This window comes from Brachycentrus maculatus, unplaced genomic scaffold (assembly GCF_059751285.1).
Source record: "Brachycentrus maculatus isolate JH-2025_06_01 unplaced genomic scaffold, ASM5975128v1 h1tg000326l, whole genome shotgun sequence".
Classification (NCBI taxonomy): Eukaryota; Metazoa; Arthropoda; class Insecta; order Trichoptera; family Brachycentridae; genus Brachycentrus; species Brachycentrus maculatus.
Window position 1 is genome coordinate 1,469,584 of NW_028281075.1, and position 27,924 is coordinate 1,497,507.

Consider the following 27,924-nt stretch of genomic DNA (forward strand, 5'->3'; position numbering starts at 1 on the left):
TGCAGTGCCCTATGCACCACTGGGGTGCGGATAAGGGTTTGAATATGATTCATCAACTGAAATCCAACCCCCTTCTTCATACGATTCGTAAAAAATAGGCTCATTTGAACTAGGTCTAATAAAAACAAAGTGTGTCCTATAAAGATCCTAGTGTCCTGGATAGAAGTACCAACATATTACACCCCAAAGATGTTCTGGCAGGAAGTGTTCGATATTGTTAGCTTTCTATTTGCTTCCCGCGTGTGGTGTACCCATCTCTGGCGTCGCTTTTCGCAATGCGTCTTGGCTGAAATGCCATCGGGGGGCGCGCTGACCCCATTACAGTCGAGGGGGGGAGGACTGGCGCCACAGGGGCGCCGCCCCAGTCGCCGGAGCGGCTCCAGCCCCCCCTCTCGGCCGACTACAGCAACACTGGTCCTCATTCCTCCGCCGCCTCTCGAACCAGCACCTCTCTCATCCGCTGAGCCGCGAAGTGAAATAACCTTAATAACGTAAAACAATAAAATCTAAGTGATATTTAACAAAAAGTGACGATAGTTAAATTCAGGTAATATTTTTGCTCAACTCTTTTTCGAAATCGTTATATAATTGAACATTAACTAACCCTTTCGAGCTTTATTTGATCCTGGTAGTTCAACCCAAATGGCATCGTATTGTTTTTCTATATATTTAAATATATTTCACAAAGAAATATATTTAAATTAGCGTGCATTGTTTAAAAGACAGATAGAGTAATATTTATATGTATTTTTGAGGAGATTCGTTTATATTTATCAATTATTTTTTTTACTTCCTACATAATATTATATTATACCAAAATTTTTAAAAAAATAATCTTTTCTGACCCTTATCTGTACCTAAAGGTGCATCGGGTACTGCATCAAATCCAGGGAAATTTAAATTTATTTTAATTTTTTTGAAAGCAAGGTCTTCAGTTCTGAGCTTCAGAAACCAATAAAGAGTAATTATTAAAACATTTTTTAATGAAAAATATTTGTTTAGACCCCCTGGTAATCCAACCGAAGACCTCCAATACGATAGCCAAACACTGCGAAGAAGTAGAAGAAGATAAATAGGTTTTTTTCTAACACCAGCTTTTTAAAACATTTTTCATATAAAGGCACTTATAAAATTTAAAGAAATATATTCCACTGTGAAGATTTTTATTTCAGCTTCGAATTGTAACAAACTCATTATTAATTATGTTTTAACTCATTTGAGAATTCACTTGATGACTAGTTTAAAATTTATCTTAAAAATCGATGGTTTGATAAAAAAAATCTTTAATAATTTTGTTTATCATATTTAATATTTATGTTTTACATAAAAACACATGTATTTATTTAAAAAAAAACTCATTGTCATAATACATTAACTCAAGGGTTTGTCTCCAGTCAATCACTACATAAATTAATTTTCAATTAGTTAACTTTTAAACTCTGTCGAGTCTTTGAAATAGAGGCGTGGCGCGGTGTCCCCTAAAAAAGATGTTGTATCCCTATCTCAAAATCTGTGTTCTAAGCAAAAAATTCAATTACACCAAATCATAGTTTGATGAAAATCATGTTGCGATGTATCTTATATAGGGCCTTAAATACGTTTGTGTTTTTCTTAACCTTAACTTTAATTTATTAGTGGAACAAAATTTGTGATGTAATTTTGCATTGCTTCCATATTTTGTCGATTAAAAGTGATACAGACTTAAAAAGTTTAGTTAATTTTAACAATACATTTTTTGGCATCTCAACATTGACGAAAAAGAATATGGAAGACTGAGTGTTTATAGGGCGCACGACCTGTCATTGGTTGGTATTAAGTTATCACTTTATACACGAGTAATATTAACCATTCTACCCATTGACAACCCAACTACTTAAATTTTGGACTCCATATACACAATATACAGTATCGAACAGATTAATTGAAACAAAACTTTTTTTACGTATTTTTAACACTCTCTAAAAAAATATTTTGGTGGTGTTCCTTGTATAATGGACCAGGGATGCTTCTTTCATTGACTGAGATGATGAATAGCGAGAAGTATCACTAAATTCTACTGGAAAAGATACTACCAGATATACAAAAACGAAGGTCAAATGGTAATGTAATATTTCAGCAGGATTTAACCCCCTGCCACAAATCCAAAAAAATTATGTAATTTTTCACACAACAACAATGAACTGCAATGGACTAGTCAAGAATTTCCCCGGACATAAACCAAATTGAAAATCCATCGGCAATCTGTAAGAATCAGCTCTCCAAAATTTATTGCACTACGGTGGAAAAGCTAATTTTGTCCATAATTCAGGTATGGTTTTGAGACGAAAAAAAGGCAGCCATGTGCCAAAACCTTATATAATAGATGCCAAGAAGAGTAAAATCTTTGATCAAGCTCATATGAGATCATATTTAATATTAATTTGTGATATAACTAATAACAAAAGATTTTACAAAATCTTTTACGAAAATACAACAAAAAAAGTTTTGTTTCAATTAATTTGTTCGATACTGTATTTTTATATTAATTATCTATAAATTTGTGAGTAATGTGGTTGCCAATATCGGTAAAATTGAGAATGTTGAAAAATTTACTTAAAATCAACCTATAATAAGTGGTAAGTCCTGTAAATACCCAGACCTTCATATTCTTTTATATCTATGTATGTTGAGATATCAATATTAAAATAACTCGAAAATGTGAAGAAACAGAACAGGATTTGGACACACTCAAATCTTGTAAACAATCTTTTTTTTTCTCCGATATGACGCTAGGGGAGTTTAATCTACATAATCTACTCATAAAACATTATCACTTTTAATATTTCAAATTTCTTTCAGAAGAAAAAATATAAATATTTATGTCCTAATCGTTTATACTTAGTTATAAAGTAAAAATATTTCTTCTTCTTCTTCTTCTTCTTCATGAGCCCTCTTACCTAAACTACTGGATATAGGCCTCTTCCCCTTCTTTCCATTTCCTCCGGTTGGTTGCTGCTTGCAGCCAGTTCTTACCTCCCACTGAGACTATGTCGTCAGACCATCTTTTGCCACGCGATCCATGACATCCTCTACTCTGGTTATTTTCGTGGTATCTTAATTTTTTTATTTTATCCCTCAGGCTTAAACCAAGCATGGATCTTTTCATGGATCACTGAATATACTTGAGCTTCTCTGCATTTCTCTTTCTCAGAGCCATAGTCTCTGGTGCATATGTGTTTACTGGCAATATGCAGGATTCGCACACTTTTCTTTTTAGACAGGTCGGAATCTCCTTATTTTGTAGAATCTGTTTGAGTTTGCCAAAAGCCAGAATAAAATAGTTTAATTTCAATTGTAACTCGCTGGTTTCAGTTTTTCCCTCTTTAGAAGTACTTATTAGCATTTTATATTAATTAAAACATAATGTATTCAGGAAAACAAGTAATTTTGTTTGATTTTTTTCAAAAAATAAGTTAAAATTGTCTTTATTTCCTTTTTGAAGATTGGTGATATCCAGAGATGACCATGGCTGTTCGCTTTTTCATATTGGCAGTTCTCATCACTCTTCTTCACTCCAGTAAGATACATTTGTATTCTTCTTTAAAAATATATTTTATCATATATTCATTCATTTTGAATTCTTCATTTTTACAATTCAAAATAACTACAATAAAATAAAATTATTAAAATAATTTTATTAAATTGTAGTTATTTTAAATTGTAAAAATGTAGAAATTAAAAAAATTAGTTAAAATTTTTTGTTGCAAAACTTTTAGCTATTTTTATGTTTATAAAAAAAACCTTTATCAATTAGAAGACACGTTTCTTTTTCTCCACTCCATTAGTAAATATTCAACTAGTTTTCACGAATCGTGTCTTTCAATTTTAAATTTTACATCAATTCGTAAATTTAAGATAACTATACATATTATAATATTTATTTTTGTGAGATATTAATCGCTTAGTTGAATTTGCCGATATTTTAATGAAGGGGAAATGTAAAATATTTATACATAAAACATACCATATCTGCCCCCGTAGTATAATGGTCAGCACGCTCGGCTTCCGCACTGGAGGTCCCGGGTTTGATTTCCAGGGGGGGGGGGGGTTAAATAAATATTAGTGGTTTTTCTCACTCTACTTTGTATTCAATATTACCCTGGATTGATACCTGAAACGGACGGCTGATCTCCTTTCCTTCATGTGTTAACGATCTAGATAACACTGCGTTTATATGATGCAAAGCCCTATGCACAATCGGGAGCGGATAAGGGTTTAAGTGAATACCATATAAAATTATTATGTTTTAAAAATTGTATTATATGGTATTCTGGAAAGAAACTACGTGTTTTTGTATAGTTTTTGGTATTGTTTAAAAAAAATTGAGCGAACTTGAACTAGTTGTAATAGTTTGCTGGTGATACACGATAAATATATTGAATTCCCTCAAATTTTAAATTAGTTAATTTTTGTGAAATGTTTCTTGGAAAATTGTACTGTATGAAGATATTAATGTTAGCAAAAGACATCCAAATTGGTCGAAATTTCTTTAGCATTAAGTTTTTAGGTGACTATTTATTGTATTTTCGCTTTCTCACAATATTTCTTTAAACAATAGGGTGGAAAACCATTATTTTTTTGTTAGATGTGTGAATTTATTTAAACAAATTTGTTTATAAAAAAAAACACACACATACAAAAATTATTTATACAACGAACTGTGAAAATGTACCGGACGAAATAAATTTGAACTTTGATTCAAAGGAAAATATCATTTATTAGTTTATGAGACTAGAATAGATATTTTTAAAAGGAATAACCCGCAAAGCCTTTTGAGACTTGTCTGCAGATAGTATAGTAAGGATAGGGAAGGTAAATGTGAAAAACACATCACAAGAACCAGACTAATTGAATTGAAAATGAATCTTTCTTGAATTCATTTTGCAATTGTCGGGAATCGAACTCGCAAAACCAATTTCGCAGTCGAGCGTCTATCCAACTACGCCAAGGCGCCTGTCATAACGTATGTAGGTATTAGTAAAATAAATCTCAGTATTTGCAAAAAAAAATATATGTATTTGTAGGTAATGTAAAATATTATCTACGTCTCTTTAAAAACACAGTAACACCTGTATTTTAATCATCGTAAATGTGCAGGAAATGATATATATTTATAAGCAAATCAATCTTCTTATCTAAAATATAAATTATCATTTTTTTTATATCATTCATATTCATAAAGTAACATACAAGTGAAGAAGTGTATTTTATTGTTAAACGTTATTTTATAATTATTTTTTTTATCGGAAGAAATTCTTTAATCATGTCGCTCACTCCTTTCAAGAATGTCATAAATCAAAAAACTTGATTTTTCAGGAGAACGTTTTTTATGTTTAAAAATATAAAACAATGTATTAAAAATAAATATCAAGCCACTTATTGAACTTTTTACTGTGCAACAGATCTTTTTAGGTAAAACCTGAAGATTTTTTCTCCATTTGAAAAATATTTAGTATATTTAAAAAAATAATTAAACAACACATTTTCTTCAAAATGCAAAAACAACACTTTCTGCCCTGTAGCGGGTAAATATTTAGTTAAAAATATGCCGCTTTTGCTGGGATATAGTACATTTTCTGGGCATTCCGAAAACATGCACAACTGATAATTGTCGATTTTTTATTTATGACGTTCTTGAAAGGAGTAAGCGATGTGTGAAATATTAGGTGTATTTTTTTATCTGTGCTAATGATTCACGCGGAACATTATTGAACTGGTAGTGTAATCTAGATCATTAGTTGGAAAAAAATCTAGATAATAGATTCACGTGATGAGAAACCGTAGTTTTATGTTAGAATTATAATATGTGTACAATAAATTAAAATTATATTTTAAGGAATATATTTTCAATAATCGAGGAATTGCTTGTTGTTAAATAAACACACACACTCACAAAAATATTTAAATAATGAACTAACTAACTAACTAATTATTACGCCGCTACTCCGCGGGGGTAGGCAGAGAGAATAGAACGCCACACCACTCTGTCTTTGCAAACATTCTTCGCCTCTCCCGCGTTCGTGCATCTCCTCATACATACCCGCCGATTGATTCGACTCCTAACCTGACCGCTTTCAAGTATTTGGCATACCTGATCGTGCCAAGTTTTTCTCGGTCTTCCTCTGCTCCTTTTTCCAGTTACATTCGCCTTATAAATTTGATTTACCGTTCTTTCCTCACCCATTCGTTCTACATGTCCAAACCATCTCAACACACCTTTCTTAATTTTATCGATAATGCTTATCTCAGCTTTGCACTCCTTCCTTATTTCACTATTCGAACATCTATCATACATCGTTTTGTCGCACATTCTTCTGAGAGATCGCATTTCGACTGCATTCAGTCTACTTTCATCCTTCTTTTGCCAACTCCATGTTTCACTTCCATACATTAGGGTCGAAACCGGGACTCCGTTGTGTTCTGCCAGTTTAACTTTCGCAAAAACCATTCAAATAATGAACTGCCAATAATAAAACTTTTGCATTATATTAACAATAAAATAGGTAAATATTTTTAGGTTACACTCGTATCATGTACCTTCTACCTGTGGTCCCTTAACTATATTATTTTGACCCACGGACCCCTTTTCATAGTCGAAACATGCGTACGGACCCTGGGTGAAAAACTACCTAAATGCTTAGTAGAAAAATTACTTAAAAACTACTTAAATATAGTAAAAAACTACTTAAATGAAAAATTACTAAAAAACTACTTAAAAATTACTTAAAATGAGTAGGTAAATGGTGACGTAAAAATAAAATATGATTATAATTTTTTTCAAGAAGTATTTTCTGCCCGTTCGTTGTTTTGACAACAAAAGACTTGTAATAAGCTCCATATTAAAAATAAAATGAAGAGTGAGGAAGATGGCATCATTGCCATTGACGAAAGTCGTTTTAAATTTGGTTGATAATTTTTCCATTGTTACTTATTATAAATTCCATATTTGTAAAAATGAGTCACAATTATTTAATTTATTATTAAATCTTGCACGGACCCCCTGACGTTGTTCAGGGACGCCTAAATCAATTTTAAATTTCCACGAACCCCCTGAAATATCCCGGAGACCCATGAGGATCTGTGAGGACCATTTTGGGAACCACTGCTCCCACCGACAATTTACGTTTCGGTCACTCTTGCAGCAGTGTTTCTGATCAGGATCATTAAATGATAAAAGGATTATGAGGATGTGTATTTTAAAGATCTTTTAAAAGATAACGAACGATTTAATCACTAGCGGGAGTCCCCAAATTTATTGAAAACAAATCGCTCACTCCTTTCAAGAACGTCATAAATCAAAAATTGTCAATTTTCAGTAGTGCATGTTTTCGGAATGCCCAGAAAATGTACTATATCCCAGCAAAAGAGGCATATTTTTAACTTAGTATTTACCCGCTAAAAGGCAGAAAATGTTTTTTTTTTGCATTTTGAAGAAAAGGTATTGTTTAATTATTTATTAAAAAATATTAAATATTTTTCAAATAGAGAAAAAACCTTCAGGTCTTACCAAAAAATATCTTTTACATAGTAAAAAGTTCAATAAGTGGCTTGATATTTATTTTTAATACATTGTGTTATATTTTTAAACTTTAAAAACGTTCTCCTGAAAAATCAAGTTTTTTTTATTTATGACGTTCTTGAAAAGAGTGAGCGAAATTTTATCGACATTATATGCCTGAACGTATAATACTTACTTCTATGTAAATTATAAAAAAAATATCCACAATTTATCGCAAATTGATACGGTTTATTACATGCCGACTTAATAAATAATTTAATTATGTTTAAGTTAGACGCCTCAGTTGTCGAGATTATCGAGATTACTTCTAAAATGACATATTTACACCGAAAAATGCAACAAAACATCTTTATAAAAACCTGTGAAAAAAAACAAAGATTCATATTTAAAGCATGTTTTATCCATTCAAGTCGACAACTCAAAGCTTGAATTATAAAACGAACAAAAAGTCCTTCAGATTAAATTTTGACCGTTGCTTTTTCGAAAATAAGAAAGATTAAGAACGTCTGTTAGTAAAACGCTCTTAATACGCTTAAGAGTTTGGTCAGATCTAAGAATCTTCGAAGATCGAAGATCGAGAACAATATTGGCCAGCAAGATTGTCATACTCGTATTAGGCAGTAGCAAATTTGATTCTTAATGTTATTAAGTGACCCTTGTGGAAGCAATGACTCTTCTCCATTGCCTCCACAAGGGTCACAACTCTCAGTTATGAGAAATAAGACGACAAAGAGAGTTAAAAAGTACAGGTAAACCTCGATATAACGGACCTATATTTAACGATCTTCGAATATATCGGACAAAAACTCCGGTCATATTATACGAAACTATTCGTCAGCTGATGACGTTCGACTATATGATATGTATTTTCATAATTTAAAGAGTTGATTTTAAAATTTAAACAAAAAAACAGCAAACTTCAAAAGTGTATACAAAACTTAATTCCTTTTTTAAAAACAGGATTACCGAAAGCAATCACGTCAATATCAAAGAGCAACGTCACTTCACGACGAGTTTCCGTTGATAATAATTAGAATTATGTTATTGTTTTGTATCGTTTATTTATATCTTAATAAAATATTCATTTTTTTTTTAAAGATTAATTTTAAACCTGTTTTCACGTAAAGGACTTTCGGCATTGACAACACCTCTTCCCCCAATTAGTTGGTTATATCGAGGTTTTACTGTGTGCACATTTGCGACTACTATTTGGAAAATCATATGTCAGATTAAATAAAATTTTGGCAAGCAGTAATGTTTGCATTTTTTTGTTTATTTTCATAGCATTATTTCAATGCTACTTCCCTGCTTCTTTCAGATTAAAAAAAACGCCATGATTGCTACAGTGATCGTATTTGGTAAAATAAATCAAAATAAACCATCTAAAAAATATAAAAACCATTGTTTTAATAATATGAAAACCAATGAAATACTTCATTTTCATTAGAATGAAGTATTTTCTTTAATACTTTAGTCGCAGTCTGGGCATTTACAGGGCTGACGATCGTCATGAGCTGGTTTAAGTGGTCACTTTACACACGTGTAACATTCACCAATTCTACCCATTATTGACAACCACACTTCTCAAATTCTTGGAAGTTCTATGTATATGAACCAATTTTGATACATTGTTCTTGAATCACTTGAACTTCACTAGAGACATCTATTGGTGAGATAAAAAAAGCTTTTTTTATCGAGCAAAAACTCTTTTAATACTATGTGAGGTCGGAATCCTGTATTATAATCACAAACATACATAAAAAACGCCAGAAAATATCATTTTATAATATCATTTTTTACATAGTTTGACCAGTTAATTTATTTGAAAAATAACTCCTATAATTGGAGATAATCCAGATTTGTGAACAAGTATTTAGACATACTCTAAATGTTGTCAATATTTTCATACTAAAAATTACAACAAATATAACTTAACAAGAAATTTATGTTTAAAGCTCTGTCATGATGTGTATTTAGAGAATCCAAAATCCTTAAAAATTGTTATCCTAACGACTTCGTGTATGCATCTTTACACAGTCATTGATTAATATTATGTATAATCAATGTTTCCCAACTTCCAATGACGTCAGTTTTCCAGACAAAATCTGGGTGACAAACAAATTAATCACATTTCTGGTGATAACATATCGAACGATCGTTTTCATCTACATTTTGAAAGATAATCAGATAACATATCCGTCTCCGTAGTGTAGAGGTTGCCCCGTTATGATATCGTGTTAGGTCATGGGTTCGATTCCCAGGGTCGAAATAAATATAAATGTTATTTATTTTTCACTGCAATTTTTATTAGATTGGCATTTATGGAGTGGTACCTGAAGGGCTGGACTTAATGCATTAATGTAATTAACGCTCAAGATAACATTGTGTCGATGGGATGAAGTGCCCTATGCACCATCATGTGCGAAGGAGGGTAAGGAGAAGAACATACTGAGCCATGCTTATTGTCATAACTACAGTGGGTTACTGTCAAACTGTGGTTCTTAGGTACAATATTTCTTTGCACGATTTGAATTGAACCACCAAGCATGATCAGAATATAAAAATACATTAAATAAAAAATGCATTTTTTTTAATATTTCATCAAATCCTTATCCGCACCCGATAGTGCATATGGCATTGCGTCATAAAAATGCAGTGTTATCTTAATCCTGAACATATAAAAGAAAGGTACATATTGCCCTGGACTGGTACCTGAAGCGGAGGGCTGGTACACACAAACACACACACACACACACAATATATATATATATATATATATATATATATATATATATATATATATATATATATATATATATATATATATATATATATATATATATATATATATATATATATATATATAGTCATAAAGATATTCCAATTATTAAATTATTTATATGCCGAAATTGGGATTTTTTGAAGACCAAATTAATGTCGGGTTGTATGTTGGTGACCACTGGTCTAGAGCGAGTGTATTTTACTAGAGAATAAGGTGATTGATGAATTATTGGGGAAAGTTGATATATTGATACATACACATATATATATATATATATATATATATATATATATATATATATATATATATATATATATATATATATATATATATATATATGTATACATATATTTTAAAAAATCAATACAAATTCTTTTCATCGATAAATTCTGAGGTTGTGACACATTTATGGACACTTCACGATTTAATCATTATATGAAACTAGGCATTTGATTAATGCCGAAATCAGTAAGATAACACCCACTCAACAATAAGCTGTCGTAGAAAAAAACATTTATTTATTTTAATTAAAAAGTCTATAAATTGTTTGCCTCTAGTATTCATTCTATTTTATTGATCTTTCCTTCATGTATCTAACGATAAAAATAATATTGCTTATATACGATGTAATGCACCATTTCGTGTGGACAAGGTTAAAAAAAAGAATGCTTCTCTCACACACTTATTTCAACCTATGTATTTCAGGAGTTTAATATAAAACCCTTATCCGCACCTGAATGGTGCATAGGGCACTGTGTCATATAAACGCAGTGTTATTTTGATCGTTTTTACACATGAAGGAAAGGTGATCAGCCCTCCGCTTCAGGTACCAGTCCATGGTAATATTGAATAAATATTACAGTGTAAAAATCACTCATATTTATTTTACCACCCTTGGGAATCGAACCCGGGATCTCCAGAACGGTAGCCGAGCGTGCTGGCCATTACACTACGGAGGCGGACGAAACAGCAGTTTAGTAATTGCAAAGCCATATTGTACAAAAACCCATTTTTGACATAGAAAGAAATTTTTTAAGAAATGAAAAAAAAAAAAATTTTTCAATCCAAATGTTGGTAAAAATTATTTATGTAGTTGGTTTTTAACACAACTGGAAATGCTTATTAATTTGTTTATTTCAGGCTCTGCCATACGCTGCTTTATCTGCCAATCCCGAAGTAATTCAGCCTGCCAGGATCCTATGAAATCGTATCAACTCCAACTGACGGTGAGTATCAATACTATGGTACACGATTTTATCATTCACATTAATACTTATCATTTAAATGACGCACGCAATCCAGCTGTTCAAATTCCAAACCTTTTTTAACGTCATAGAAGTTGAATTCATAACACATACTTTTAAAATCAATCATCAAACGCGTCACACCCAATTGAAAAAATTATTTTATTTTTATTTTATTTATTATTTCGGCATTAACTTTGTGGTAAGACATGTTACAATGATCAAAGAAAACACTTGTTTTATACCACTTGAGTTTTATTAAAGAGTTGAACTTCCATCATTCAGGTCTGTATAATAACATTATAGCTATAGTTATTATACAGACCTGAATGATGGAAGTTTAACTTCTGAAACATGTAGTCTTTAATAAAACTCAAGTGGTACAAAACAAGTGTTTTCTTTAATCATTTCATTTTTAATTAACGTTTTACTTAGTAAATACCACTTTTTTTAAAAATCTACTGTGACACGCGTTTCGATGCATTGCGCATCATTTTCAAACACCGTATGTGAAGCTTATTCTAAATTTTAGAGTTGGGTCCTTGGGACGTTGAAGGTAGATTTTAAGAAATGGTGGTATTTATTAAGTAAAACATTAATTGAAAATGGATAGTTTTACCACAAAGTGACTGCCGAATCAATTAATGAAAAATGATTTCAATTAATTCACATGTACAACATTTTGAGTGTGTTCAAATACTTGTTCAAATTATAAGCTAAAATAATAAAAATGAAAAAGATATTTTCAGGCGTTTCTTATGTATGTGATTATAATCCAGGATTCGGACCTCACATACTAATAAAAGAGTTTCTGCTCAATAAAAAGTTTATTTTCATCTCACCAACAGATGTCTCTAGTGAAGTTCTAGTGATTCAAGAACAATGTTTCGAAATTGCATAATATATGTATAGCTTTCAAGCATTTGGGTATTGTGGTTGTCAATAATGGGTAGAATTGGTGAATGTTACAATGTTACACTAAACCAGCCGTCGACGGTCGTCAGCCCCGTAAATGCCCAGATTTCTATATTATTCTTCATCTTTGAGGAGATGTCAAAAAATAAAAGGAAAAATAACTCCTATAATTGTAGATAATCAAGATTTGTGAACAAGTATTTGGACACACTCAAAATGTTGAATTTTATTTGACTAGCAACCGGGTTTCGTCGTTACCGACATCATCAAACTGGTGTGAGCCTAGACGAAATTCATGTTATATACACAACAAGGCAGGAGTTGAAATGCCCAGACTTTCATATTCTTCTTCATCTTTGATGAGATGTCAAAAAATAATATAAGTCACATGTGTTTGTATTTTTCATCTGAACCCAATACTGGTACACATTTTACTGCATTAGACAGCTAATACAATATTGCATTTAATGAATATTTTTAGGATCCAAATGACAAATGATTTAGTAAAAGTAAGAAATATTATATCAACCAATAAAACGTTATATGTAGCGATTCCTTTCCTTAAATGATAATATAGGTTCTGTGTATCATACAAATTCGTATCTGTTAAAATGACATTCTTATCACCAATGATATTATAACGTAATTAATTGCAAGTCTTATTAGATTATTTTGTGAATTCGTATTTCGGTGTTAAAAGCCTTCTTCTTCTTTTTCAAGATCTTAAGGATCTATTTGTGCCTCCGCTTGTAGCTCTTGGGATGTTGACTCCCAACTGTCTTTCCACCTTTTTGGAGGTATGCCTGGGGTATACGTCCTTCAGGGTTTCCTTAAAAAGTGATTCGTGGAAGTCTGTCTTCTGACATTCTGTTTACGCGATCATTCCAGTATCGCCTTCGTTGTCGTCCCCACATCACGATATCCTCCATCTTACACATGCTCCGGATGTCGGTATTTCTTAATCGGTCTCGCAATGTGTTTCCAGTTATGGATCGGAGAGTCTTCGTCTCGGAGGATCGATGTCGAGATTTTGTTCTAGAAGTATCTGCTCTTGCCTCAATCTCAAATCCTACTTGTGTTAAAAGTGATTGAATATTTCAAAATCGTATTTCGATCGTCATCTGTAATATAAACATAAGTTTGTGTAAACTAAAAAAATCGTTGATTATTATTCGGGCAGTAAATTTACGCATAGCATTTTTTTATTATTAAACCATATCGCGTATGGTGTCCACAACTATCTCCAGGCTTTTTTTTTGGCTGCCAGCACCCTTGCATCCTGCCAAGTCAGGTCCGCATCCCGAAGTTCTGACGAGAACTATCGACGAATTGTCAGCAGTGGACGTCCTGGGCGGCGCGAACCTTGCCTTGTAAAAGATGCTAGCTTGATTAAGGCTCTCGAGAGGCATTCGGAATACATGGCCAAGCCTGAAATGGATCGCCTTTCCTTGACGACAGTTGTGACCAAGATTTCCTACGCCTTATCTCTTCATTCCTCACAAAGTCACACCACCACAATAATAAAATTATAACATGTAATTACATACACATATATTCATTAATATAAATACATTATATTTATCCAGTTAGAATGTGAAAACCGACACCGGTATACTCCCATCTATGGGTATAGCGTACAAACACTTTACTAAAAATACTTAATTTTACCAAACGTGATGATAAAAAATTGTAAAGTTGTCTTTAAACGGATTTGATTACATATTAAGATGGACAAAAGACTTTACTAGGCAGCCAGCCACTACACAGCTTTTTCGTGTTTTAAAATTTCGAATGCATTAAACCTATTAAAATTTGTAAACGTTTCCCGTTCCGGAAAAACTAATGCGTGCATGGTACGTGCGAGTAGATTCGGTATACGTCCTATTTGGCTTAAGTCCAAGGAGCTGGAATAAAGTAAGAACGTATACCGAGGCACTTGTGAAATACTGATACTCCACAGATGTTTCACAAAAGTGTTCGCATAGTTGTCCCCCATGTTTTGCACAGTTTCGAGTATTAACGTAAGTATAAAAATGTTTTATTATTACGCAATTTTTTTAATGTTTAGCGCCATCTATTAGAACTTTTTTTTAACTTTTTAAAACTAAGTAAAGAACATTTGTTTCTTTTAAACATGTTTCTTACCTTATACTTATGTCTATTTATTATCCCTGTTTGTTTGTTTTATATTTTACCATGTTTTGTTTGATTTTCTATCTTTTTTTTAACTTTCTTATTTGTGTTTCAGTTTTGTTAACCTTAATCCCATGTTTCAAAATGAGAAATGTAAATTACTCATCGCGAATATTATATATATGACCTCAGGTATCACACAAAATTGGGTGCTTTGCCAATAAATTTAAAAAAAATTATATATATGACCTATATGTATATGCTGAATATTTTTTATAATAGATGGCGCTACATATAAAAATAAAACATGTATATACATATATATATATATATATATATATATATATATATATATATATATATATATATATATATATATATATATATATATATATATATATATATATATATATATATATATATATATATATATATATATATATATATATATATATATATATATATATATATATATATATATATATATATATATATATATATATATATATATATATATATATATATATATATACATAAAACTGCGGTGTAGATATTCGGGAAATTCTTAGAAGTGGAAATATCTCTAAACTAAGGTACTTTTTCGTTTTTTAGTGAGTCATGAGCTGGCCTTACGACCCTTAAAAAAATACCTTGCATTTTGGGACATGCTGTACTTCAATATGAGAGTGCGGGTTTTAAATTTATCGATAGATGGAAATCATTAAAACTTTGAATAAATAAATGCTGGAATGATCCTAGTGAGATTCGACTTGTCGTGTTGAAGGAATGCACCCCTGAAGTGATGATGGCTTCCAGCCGGGAGCTGGGCCGAGCCTTGGGGGATCTGGGGGCTCTGGGGGCCCACCTCGGCACGGACTTGATGGCCCCACCCCCCGGACACACCTACGCCCCCATGCACTGCCAAAAGATAAGTTTTTACGGTGAGTATAAACCATGGGAATGTAAACCTTTCATTTTTAATATTGCAATGGATCACATATCGCTCACTCCTTTCAAGAACGTCAAAAATCAAAAAACTGGATTTTTCAGGAGAACGTTTTTAAAGTTTAAAAATATAAGACAATGTTTTAAAAATAAATATCAAGCCACTTATTGAACTTTTTACTGTACAGCAGATCTTTTTAGGTAAAACCTGAAGGTTTTTTCTCCATTTGAAAATATTTAGTAAATTTAAAAAAATAATTAAACAACACCTTTTCCTCAAAATAGAAGCGGGTAAATATTATGTTAAAAATATGCCTCTTTGCTGGGATATAGTACATTTTCTGGGAAATCCGAAAACATGCACAACTGAATATTGATGATTTTTGATTTATGACGTTGTTGAAAGGAGTGAGCGATATATTTTATTATATTTTGGAAATTATAAGTATACATCTCTTGTGTAAAATGCTCAAAAAAGCGCTTCGCACCTTTTCGCTTTACTGTACTGGTATTTGTAATAATTTACTATAAAAATGTAATAAATTCAAAATAAATATATAATTTGGCTAAAATAACACATTTAATTTGTACTTTACACTAAAAACTCGATTTTTGTGTTATAAAAACCGGTGATAAGATAAAAAGTTTTTCTTTTCTGTTCGTATTTGCTGCTTCGGAATGTAATTCTGATAATATCAATAATCCTCAGAAAATAATAATTAACGATGTTATCAACTTGAAACATTAAAAAAATTATCTTTTCATTCATTTCAATTAGGAAAATATTTCTGATATCACGATAGGTAAATGGCATGTGGAAAAGTGCTGATAGGGTTGAAACGTATTTATAGAGATAAGATTAAAATCAACGAATCTTTCATATTTACCATAAACGTCAATTAGCAAATGTGATCTTCTATAACCATTTATGTATTATTCCCATAACGTCAAACGACTTTTGAAGTCTATCGTCATTCCACATCACACATTAATGAAAATTACAATAAATTGAAGACTGCCCCTAATCTAAGCAGTACTCTATGGGTATAAAAAATCTAACCTAATTTGTTGTTTTATTAAATGCATATTAAATGCACTTGCACCGTAAAATGTCTGTACCATAAAAATTAAATCTTAAGAAAGTTATTAATAAAAGTAGTTTGACTATTCATAGAACATGCTCTGTATATATATCGTAGTCATACAGGAGAAAGTGACCAACTGCAGTTTTTACAAAAACGTGATTATTAACTATTTGACATCTTACTAGCTTAATACTGCCCTGAAAAAAATCCCAGAGCGATTTTTAACTTGGAAGAATAATATTTTGACTTGTTAAAAATGACTAACTGCATTGATGTTCATTTTCTTTACAAGCAAAAGTGACCAAGTGACACTTGGACATTATTGCCTGTTGTAACAATTTTCAACGCCATGAAGTTATTTATAGTTCTGTATGAAACATTTGACATTTAAATGTTTCTAGAGAAACAAAGTGACTAAATTCAAAGTCAAATGGCCAGTAGAGGTAAATTATTGATGAAAATATGTAAAAATCAAGAAAGAGTGATCCATATAATGTACATGAATTAAGATTTGACGATATGTTAGATCTCAAATCTTCTTCTAACCCTTATCCGCAACTAATGGTGCATAGGGCATTGCATCGTATTGATGCAGTGTTATCTTGATCGTTACTTACATGAAGGCAGGATGATCACTCCTGCGCTTCAGGGACCAGTCCAGGGTAATATGAAATAAATATTATGGTGTAAAATCACTAATATTTATTTTCAACCCCCCCTGGGAATCGAACCCGGGCTGGAGGACAGAGCACCAGAACCAAACCTAGATTCTGAATCTGAGTCAGAATAATACTTCTTTACTTTTTGTATATTTATTAAAAAAAAGTTATGTTATTTAAAAAATATATGTTATGTTACCAGCTAGTTTATTTTCCAAAAAAAAGTTTCTTTCTTAATTTAAATGAATAAAATAAAATGCTTTGAATTAAACTTTTGTATCTGTAACTAACGTTTCCGTTCTCATTCTAAGAATCAAAAGTGACTATCTGCATTTTTTCCTAAATTTTTGCCAGGAAAAAGTGACCAACTGCTTTAAGTAATTTTAAAAACTTTAGTAAACTTTGTAAATTTTCAAAAATATTTTTTACTCATTTCAATATTGGTAAACATCTCTTTTCACACAAAAATAATCACAATCGTGAATACATTATTTCTTTGTTTTTAATTGATAACAAAAGTGTAAAAACGTTTAAATGGCCCTCCTGAACATTTTACGTTTTGTCAGTTGGTCACTTTCTCCTGTACGACTACGATTTGTTTAAATAATGAACACCTATTTTCTTACATTTAGTCCTTTCCATTTTTCTCCATTACACGTATGATAAAAATGGACCATTTATTATACCGAAATAATAAAATTTTATAATACTTTTTATAACGTTATATAACAATAAGATTATAAAAGCGATGCATACAAAAATGATGTTCGTGGACAATATAACATTTTATTATGTTTGTAATGCAGAGTGAAATAATTTTCAAAAGAAATTTCTTTGTAAGACAAGAACCGCAATTAGTGACAATAAATACGACGCAACCTTTTACCTTATCGTGGATTGTTAACGGATTATTGATTATTTAAGCGAGATAACGTGCGCTGCCATAATGATAAATGTTTCAGGATTAGATTATTTTAGAGAGTAATATATTATATACGTACATGCAGTGGCGGTACTTCCCTAGAAGCCCAAAAGCCCGGCTTGCCTAACAACTTCAAATAAAAATGACTAAATCTAGACCAAATGATTAAAAATACATAATTAATGTATAACTTTTTTTTAATTATCGCGCGCTTATATTATTATTAAACACTATGCATGCCATTATATGGTGATGATTGATATCTGAGGAAGATATTTTGTTACCGTGAACATTTTCTTTATTGAAAGGTGATGGCTATACCTTACAAAAGTTACATGTATGCATATTTTTATATTGATTACAATTCATTGTTTATATTTATAATACTTTCTGGGTGCTTACTACACTGGGAATGATATGAGGTGAAGAAATTATAGGTACATCATGTATTCACGAATGTGAAAAATAATGGGCTTGCCTTACTGGTAAACCCTAGGCACGCCACTGCGTACATGTCACGTAATTAATTTATTATAAAATTAATGTTTCCTTTCTTCTCTTCTGCAACCAACATAAATTAGGTTTACCAAAATCCGTATGATTAAAATTAAGTTATTTATATTTTAAGGAAATTCCATTGATTACATTTTGATATCAATATGTGGAGAAGAATAAGAAAACAATTTTTACGGAGCATGCGACCCGTTATCGGCTGGTTTAGGTTATCACCTTATATCACTTTTTGAAAAAGGATTTTAAAATGTTTCATTGAATACAGATTTTTAAAAATGCCTTTTTTGTCGACTTAGCTTGACTTCATTTTGAGTGAGTCCAAATACTTGTTCACAAATCTGGATTATCTCCAATTATAGGAATAATTTTTCATATTATTTTTTGACATCTCATCAAAGATTCATATATATATAGAAATTCCAAGAATTTGAGTAGAGTGGTTGTCAATGATGGGTAAAATTGGTGAATGTTACACGTGTGTAAAGTGATCACTTAAACCAGCCTATGACGGTCGTCAGCCCCGTAAATGCCCAGACTTCCATATTCTTCTTCATCTTTGATGAGATGTCAAAAACAAGAATTAAAATTTGAGTTCAAAATCTGAAATCTTCTGAAGTTGATTGATCTGACAGGCGCTCGACTGAGAAATTGGCGTTGCGGGTTCGATTGCCGCCGATTACAAAATGAATTCAATAAATATTTATTTTCAGTTGGTCTGTGTGTCTGTAATATATTTTTCACATATACCTTCCCTTTCCTAACTAAGCTGCAGACAAGCCTCTATAGAGGCTTTGCGGTTTATTCCTTTAAAAAAATATATGATGAACTGATGTACCAAGCTCAAATATATAAATATATATTTTTATTTATTTATTTTATATGGTAACAAAGGTTTTTTTTTATAATTTGATTTAATTTTCTAAACATTTCTACTTACAGTCTTAAAAATAAAAACGCAGTTCTCTCCAATAAAGAGACTTAGCTCTTGTGCTTGGAGAGGGACTTACACCTGTTAGTAATGTTTGTTGGTATAGCAATTTATTTTTTAATGAAATCTTTTTTCGTGTTTTTTTTCGTTTTTAAATAAATATACATAAAATCCATTTAATTTATTTTTTTGGCATTTTAAAGTCTTCATTTTTTTTATATCTGTAGAAAGGTTGTTGGAGTACTAAGTTCCCAAATGTTTAAAGTTCTGTTGGAATTATTTGGTATTGCGCATTTTGGTATTGTAAATTCATAATAATTCAATATTTAAAAGTCTTACCAAAATATAAATCTACGGATATTAATTCGTTAGAGGCACAGGTTTGCACGTACAAGAGAAAGTGACTAACTAACAAAACGTAAAATGTTCAGGAGGGCCATTTAAGTCACTTTTGCTTGGCAAGAGAATAATCATCAATGCAGTTAGTAATTTTTAACAAGTCAATATATTATGCTTCCAAGTTTTAAATTGCTCTGGGATTTTTTCAGGGTAACATTAAGCTAGCAAGATATCAAATAGTCAAAAATGCATTTGGTCACTTTTTCCTGTATGACTACGATATACATGCTTAAAAATTTAAGTATTGGAAAAATGGTGTAAATAATGTCTTCAAGTCCCCAAGTATTATTTGATCTTCCATGTATAGCTAACAATTTATTGATAAAAAAAAATAAGGCGCAATTTACTTAGCACAAATCAGTTTAAAAGTTGTGTGTCGATATTTTCAATTAACCGTTTCTGTAATTAATAACGTGATCGTTATCTATATATTGACGACTTTTCCACTAATACGTCATATTATTTGGAATAACGATATGAAGATAAAATCTTAGTTTTTTTAATCTTATACGATATGGATACTTGAACAAACTAAGGCAGGGGTTCCCAAAGTGTGCGCCGCGGCGCCCCGGTGCGCCGTAGAAAGAAAAGAGGGCGCCGTGTGTCGATCCTCTATCATTACCCGAAACCACAAATATTCTCGGGTATATCTAAAGCAACAATTTCTATTTTGAGCGCTTGCATCTTTCTACCCAACTACTATTATTGTAGGTACCTATTTCTTTCGACCATAATATTTATATATATAGTCACTATATCTATTCCAAATAGCTTACTAAAGTAGGGCGCCGTGACAAAATACTAAATTCATAAGTGCGCCGCGAGCTGAAAAATATTGGGAACCCCTGAACTAAGGCATTCTTGCCTTAGTTTGTTTGAATGATGTATATCTTTCCTAGTAGTCTTACCTAGTAATTTAAATTAATGTAAATCATATGAGATTACACGAATAATATATATTTTATAACACCTCTCGCAAAAATAATCCACAACACATAAAAATATAATTCACAATATTTTGAACGTATCCAAATACTTGTTCACAAATCTGAACTACCTTTTTTTAAAAAGAAAAACTCGCAAAGCTCTATTAGAGTCTTGTCTGCAGGTATGATAGTAAGGATAGGGAAGTTAAATGTGAAAAATACATCACAAACACTCAGACCAATTGAACATAATTTTTTTTTAAATTTATTTTGCATTTAGCGAGAATCGAACCCGCAACGCCAGTTTCGCAGTCGAGCGTCTACCCAACTACGCCACGGCGCCTGCCGATAAGGAGTTATTTTTTTTGTTATTATATATTATTTGTATTCAGTTTTGATTTTTTTTGACACCTCAACATAGGTGAAGAAGAATATGGAAGTCTGGGAATTTACACAAACACATTCTTCATTCATTTGCTATTTCTACACTAAATATTTTGTACTATTCTTTATATTTCTGTGGTTAACTATAATTGGCTTGTTTAATGTAAATCTTTTAATTGTTTTGTTTTACATATATTGCTGTTGCTACCCCAAATAAAAAAAATTAAAATAAAAATAATAACAAAAATAAAAAAATTAATAAAAATGTCAAATAAATCATTTAAAAAAAACTCCTAACTGTAGATAATCCAGATTTGTGAACAAGTATTTGGATACACTCAAAATGGGGATAATCCAGATTTGTTAAAATGTATTTGGACACACTTAATGCTGTGAATGAAATCAGTTTGATAGAGGTATTTCACAGAGATGGCGCCTTATAAACTTTTTTTATTTATTTTTTTTAAATCCACTGTCCACCCGCAGAGGCTATAAAGTCCTGGGGAACTGTCAGCTGCACATTAAGGAATAATTTTTATTCATTCTTAAGGGATGAAAACTCTATGCAGATTAATGGGAGGGAGGAAAATGTATGGACAAAAGCGGTCACTTCGTCCCCATCTCAGAATCCCTGTGCCTATTGAAAAAGAATACAAAAGAAAAGAAAAAAAAAACAGTAATTACAAAACTTATGAATAAAGATAATGACTTAAAACTATGTAAAGTAAAATAAGTATATTTAAAAATATATGCTATGAAAATTGTCCACCTCAGTAGTGTAATCGGCAACACGCTAGGCTACCGTTCTGGAGGTCCCGGTTTCGATTCCCAGGGGGGGTCAAATAAATATAACTGATTTTTTTCTCTCTAATATTTATTCAATATTACCCTGGATTGGTACCTGAAGCGGAGGACTGATCACCTTTCCTTCGTGTGTTAACGATCAAGATAACACTGCGTTTATATAATGCAGAGCCCTATGCACCTTTGGGGTGTGGATAAGAGTTTGAAATGCTATGAAAAAGTATATGGCGTCATATAAAATTTTGAAAAATGATTATTTCCGTCCAAGGGGAGCAGAATAAAGATGGAGATGGTTGTTTCAGTTGGGAACGAGCACGTGGTGGTGCGCGGCTGCCAGGCCACGGGCGGCTGGTCGGGCGGGCCGCGCGCCATGTGTCGCGTGCTGCAGGACCAGGCCGCGCTGTCCGCCGACTCGTACGTGGAGTACTGCGACACGTGCGACCGGGACGCCTGCAACTCGGCGTCATCCCTCCACCCCGGCCTCGCGCTGCTCGCCGCGCTACTCCTCGCGCTCCTGCGCTCCGGGCGTTGAGCGACCTCAAACCATTTCCTCCTAAGTTCGCGAGACCATATTATTAACTCAGTGTACTTGTACAGTTATCCCCCCCATTTTCCTGCACAATTAATTGTAATGTTTCGCCATATATTTCAATATATGGCGCATCTCAACTCGGCGTCATCCCTCCACCCCGGCCTCGCGCTGCTCGCCGCGCTACTCCTCGCGCTCCTGCGCTCCGGGCGTTGAGCGACCTCAAACCATTTCCTCCTAAGTTCGCGAGACCATATTATTAACTCAGTGTACTTGTACAGTTATCCCCCCCATTTTCCTGCACAATTAATTGTAATGTTTCGCCATGTATTTGAATATATGGCGCATCTCAACTCGGCGTCATCCCTCCACCCCGGCCTCGCGCTGCTCGCCGCGCTACTCCTCGCGCTCCTGCGCTCCGGGCGTTGAGCGATCTCAAACAATTTCCTCCTAAGTTCGCGAGACCATATTATTAACTCATTGTACTAGTACAGTTATTCCCCATTTTCCTGCATTTTAATTGTGAAATTTCGCCATGTATTCGAATATGTGGCACACCTAATGGACTGAAAACAATAGGGGTTCAAGTGACAAATAATGATTGTGCAATAATATTAAGTTGGTGTTATTATTTATGAAATTACACAGGTTCAGTCGAAAAGTTAAATAAGATGAGATGTGTTCATTATTTTTTTGGTGCTGACATACATACCCAAGCGACTTATACGAGTACATGGGCTGCTCTACGTATGAAGAGCTGAAGAGGGTTTCGGAAAATATCCTAGAATGGCGAAGGAGATGTCATCTGTTCCTGCAGAGCAATCCGCAGGATTGAGACCAGAGAGAGAGAAATATACAAAGATCATCGTTTCTCACCTTTAAAGCAAAAAATAAATAATTTCAACACCTCCCCTACTTACCTAATATGAATAACAGTGTACCAAAGTTCAAGATTACTAACATCTCAAAGGACAAAAAAAAATATGAGAAAACATTTTATTTGAGCAAATGTGACTGTCCGTATATTTGATCACGAGTTTAAAAACGGTGGTACAGACAAGAGGTCTTCAAATCCGGTACGCAATTTCTCACCAATTCAGCCTTAATCGATAACACGTGTGACAGTTGTGCTAGCCGAGAACTTATTAAATTCCAACAAAGATGAGTTTTGATATTTGTTCTCAATCACTGCACTGTAAATTGATAAGTTCCATTTAAAGTTCCGGGACTAAAGTCGATGTCGGTATTAAGAGGATTATGAAAAATCTTAATTTCATTCGCAATGATTTGAAAGTCTGCGAAACGAGTTTCAAAATTTACCTTCAAAGCATTCAAAGCTCCTATTGCAAAAATCGACGGAAAATTTCACCGAATATATGAAAAATGATGAATATTTCACATGTTTTAAAATGTGTGAAACATTTTTTAGAAACATCACAGTAATGTATAATGGCAGGTAATCGCAACTTACTGGAGTAATCAGTATGGCCTTAAGGCTGGAAAGTTTGAAGACCCCTGGTAAAGACCATGTAAAGTTTTTAAACACAAGAAAGTTTTTCTTAAAAATACTAGAATGCCTACTGAACCCCTATGGTTTTCGCCCATCATATACAGTTTTTTTTATTTGCCTTTATATCGATATGGATCCACTAAATTACCTTAACAAAATGTTGTAAATTGAGTAGAGGGAAAATAAATAAATATTCAAATATCAGATTCATTTCAATATTGGAAAAATTACAAAAATTCCAATCAAATCTTACAATCCGTTGACTTTTTAAACCATATTTTAATATTATTATTATTATTTATTCTCGATAGGTGATATTGCCGCGATATATGCTTTTTTCATTTAGTACGTAAACGGCTCATTAGATAGCGCTCATATTATATTTCAGATATCTGGTTGTTCATTCACCCGTATAATGAAATTATAGCTACGGGTCTGAACCGTAATATCCGTATTCACAAATCCTGCTAGTATTTAATCGAGTTATGAAAATTCCATAAAAAATATATTAATTCATCATATTCTTTTCTATTGACCCATGTGGTAAAAACCAATAGCGGAAGCAGATTTTAACCGGATGAATGTACGGTACAGGAGGTGAGGACAGGTCTAATACTTTTTGCATAGTTTTCCTTACTAGGTCAAATTTTAACAGGATTTATGAATACGGAAATACAACGTAAAATTACGGCATCGAAATGGCTTTATTTTGGTAAAATTATTTTTTTACCTGCTTTTTGTAAATTGGTTCAACGGGATGAAAAAAATGTAAGAACATGATAAGAAAAAAAGAATTTTAACAGTAGAAAAAAGTGTTTTTGATGGTATTAATTAATGAATAGGAATAGTGATTTGGTTAACTTTTTTTTGACTCGAAGTGTGTTAATTTTTTTAAATAGATATATTTATAATTATTTAAACTTAAGAAATGTGCGTTTTGTATTGTAGATGTGATATTAGATTTATTTTGAATATTTGTTTTAATTATTGTGAATGATACATTTATGTATGTATAATAAATGTTCAAAATGTCAAACAAAAATAAATATTGTTTGTATGGTACATGTATATGTGGAGTCATGTTCAAAAATTATTAATATAATTACACCACGAAATAACTTTATAATTATTTGTAGCATTAAGTTCTGACTGTTATAAGGGTGAGTGTCCATTTACTGAAGGAGTAATTGAATAAGTCATTTGAAGCTAAATTTGTATGTTAACTTATAAATACGAGTATATCCAAACGAAGCTTTTCAAAATATACGCTTTGAAAATCATTTATGGCCAAGGTGTAAAGTCGTTTGCTTTGATTGGTGACCTTTGTCTATCTGATCTCTGGCCCCCTAAAATATAAAAAAAAAAATTCAATCACAATATTGTGCAATAAACAGTGGTCATATTTTCATGATAAACATCAGAACATTTAGACATGAACACATATTTAATATTTTCAATGTATTTATACGCTAAAGGAAAATCTGAACAAAAAATATTATTCAAAAGTAAAAACACGGCCTCTATGGAAATCTTTTAATATTTAGTTTATTACGTCAGAATCATTTTACGTGTTATAAAATTACTTAAATATTCAATAAATGTCAGTACTTTATAACTTTAAAAATTTTGGAATAACTTGACATTTCGTCTGTGCTTTTTGGCTTTGTACCCGAATTAAAATAAATGGAAAATAAAGTTAACCAACTCATATAGAGGAAGTTTTCACATTACACTTAATAATTTCATGAGTGATATTATAAAGTAACAATTTTTTATTTGCAGAACAAAAATAATGATATTTTTGTGATACATAAGTTATACGTTCTGTGAACATTCTAAAATACATATTTAATTTTTTTATTGCAGTCAATTGTTTTTATGGGTGGTTTTTTGGAATGAAACATTCGTTAATATCGGCCAATATAATTTTGATTATCTATGATTTTTGATAATGCAATTACTCAAACGATTAATCATTACATCTCCGACTACTAAGGCAAAAGGAATGTGATGCCTTTGACGTAGCTAATCGAATTACAGCAGTCATTCTATTTACCGGGATCCGATCAACCGGAAAGTGGATTATCTGCGATCTTTTGTATTTCAAAGATCACTGATAAAGTGGGTTTCAAAATAAAAAAAACAAAATTACACGTTTTTACGATAGTTGAAACGCATCATCAATTATTATTGTCACATTTTTTAGGTAAAAAATGTGGTAGTTAACATTTGCACTCTAATTTTGTTCTCTATAATCAACTGTTTGTACCTAAATGTGTCAGAACACGTCGAGATAGTTGCATTTTTAAAACATTTTTATTATCCTTGGAATAAACAAGAAATCAATATCTAAAAGTTGTATTTACCATCTATCCATTAAATCGACAATTTGCTCTGTATAGGTTTTTCTCAAATGTATCAAACCAACATTTAGCTAAAGTCGATGTTATTTTAATCTAAATATATGTAAAAATTACATTTATTAAATGATTATCCACCGATATTTTATATTTTCAATATAAAATTAAGTCATCAAATTAAATCATTTTGATTTCTATTTGTTAGTCAAGTTTATCAATTGAATCATGATTTACCAAAACAATTACATTTTAGAACTGTCGACAAATGCATTTAGGGCAAACCGGGTTTTTAAAAAGTGTCTTATGTAACTACGTGCTTCTACCGCTATTACTTTTGAATGTCTTATGTGAAGGTTTTTGTATAAATACAGTTATCTCGCACTCAGATTGAAGATGTTACACCATAAAAATAAAGGTACAAATGTCGATAAAACACTTTTTGATTTAGAATGTAAAATTACTTCATTCTGATTTTGTACCGATTTTAAGAAATACATACTCGTATGTTATATTTTACGAACAGATGTTGAGGGAAATTACTTTTATACCATACTGATACATGTATTGTTTGACTATTTATTTTTTCCTTCCATTACTTCTTCATAAACCAATATTTTTTCATTCAATAACTGACATTTTTGAACCGGTAAATATTATATACAAAGGCGTGTTGCATTTTCTATGAAAAAGAAATAAACAGTGAACTGGTATGTTACGAAATTCAAAGTTACCATTATGCAAAACATTTATGCACTTAGGATATTTGTTTTCGTGTTCTTAGCTATGGGAACATTTTGAGATATAATGTAATTCTTAAATTACTAACAAAATATTGCCATAGTTTAAAAAATATCATTAATTGATTACTGCTTTTCTTGGTCATACATTTTGATCATAATATTACATATTCATGTCACCTTTTATGTTCTGATACAGTAATGTTGACAAGCGAGATAATCCTTGTAATAAATACTTTTCAGTCGTTTATTATTTTATTCTAATGGTTTACTTTTTAAATCGCATCCGTTTTACTGATGAGTCGAAAAAATGTTCTCTTATTTTTTATATTTTCAAATCATATAAGACACGTTTTTATTACCTGCTTTATGATTAGGAAATGAAATAAGTTTTAAAATTAATTAAATTAAATTTGTGTAAATAATTTACATCGTGATCTGCGTATAGATTGTAATATTTTGAAAGGCCGCAATGTAACAGTCATGCTTATTCGAAATATTTAATACAATTATGTAAAATAATTAATAATTCACGTCTTTTTGATAACGGAGTTCATTTGTTGTATATTGATGATAATTTCAAATAAATAT

General features: G+C 31.6%; 1 protein-coding gene across 1 annotated transcript; it reads left to right on the forward strand.

Moving 5' to 3' along the window:
* The first annotated feature begins 435 nt into the window (after positions 1–435).
* Positions 436–27,900, forward strand: LOC148304230 (uncharacterized). The gene is made up of 5 exons (XM_088268597.1): positions 436–547; positions 3,482–3,556; positions 11,481–11,566; positions 15,417–15,573; positions 22,500–27,900. The coding sequence occupies exons 2-5, from the start codon at positions 3,499–3,501 to the stop codon at positions 22,727–22,729; spliced, it is 531 nt and encodes a 176-aa protein (XP_088124723.1). The 5' UTR covers positions 436–547; positions 3,482–3,498; the 3' UTR covers positions 22,730–27,900.
* The last annotated feature ends 24 nt before the right edge of the window (positions 27,901–27,924 follow it).

Coding starts and splice junctions, on each gene's coding strand:
- LOC148304230 (XM_088268597.1), top strand. CDS start 3,499: ATGACCATGGCTGTTCGCTTTTTCATATTGGCAGTTCTCATCACTCTT. Junction 3,557..11,480: donor CATCACTCTTCTTCACTCCA/GTAAGATACATT, acceptor TGTTTATTTCAG/GCTCTGCCATACGCTGCTTT. Junction 11,567..15,416: donor CGTATCAACTCCAACTGACG/GTGAGTATCAAT, acceptor GTCGTGTTGAAG/GAATGCACCCCTGAAGTGAT.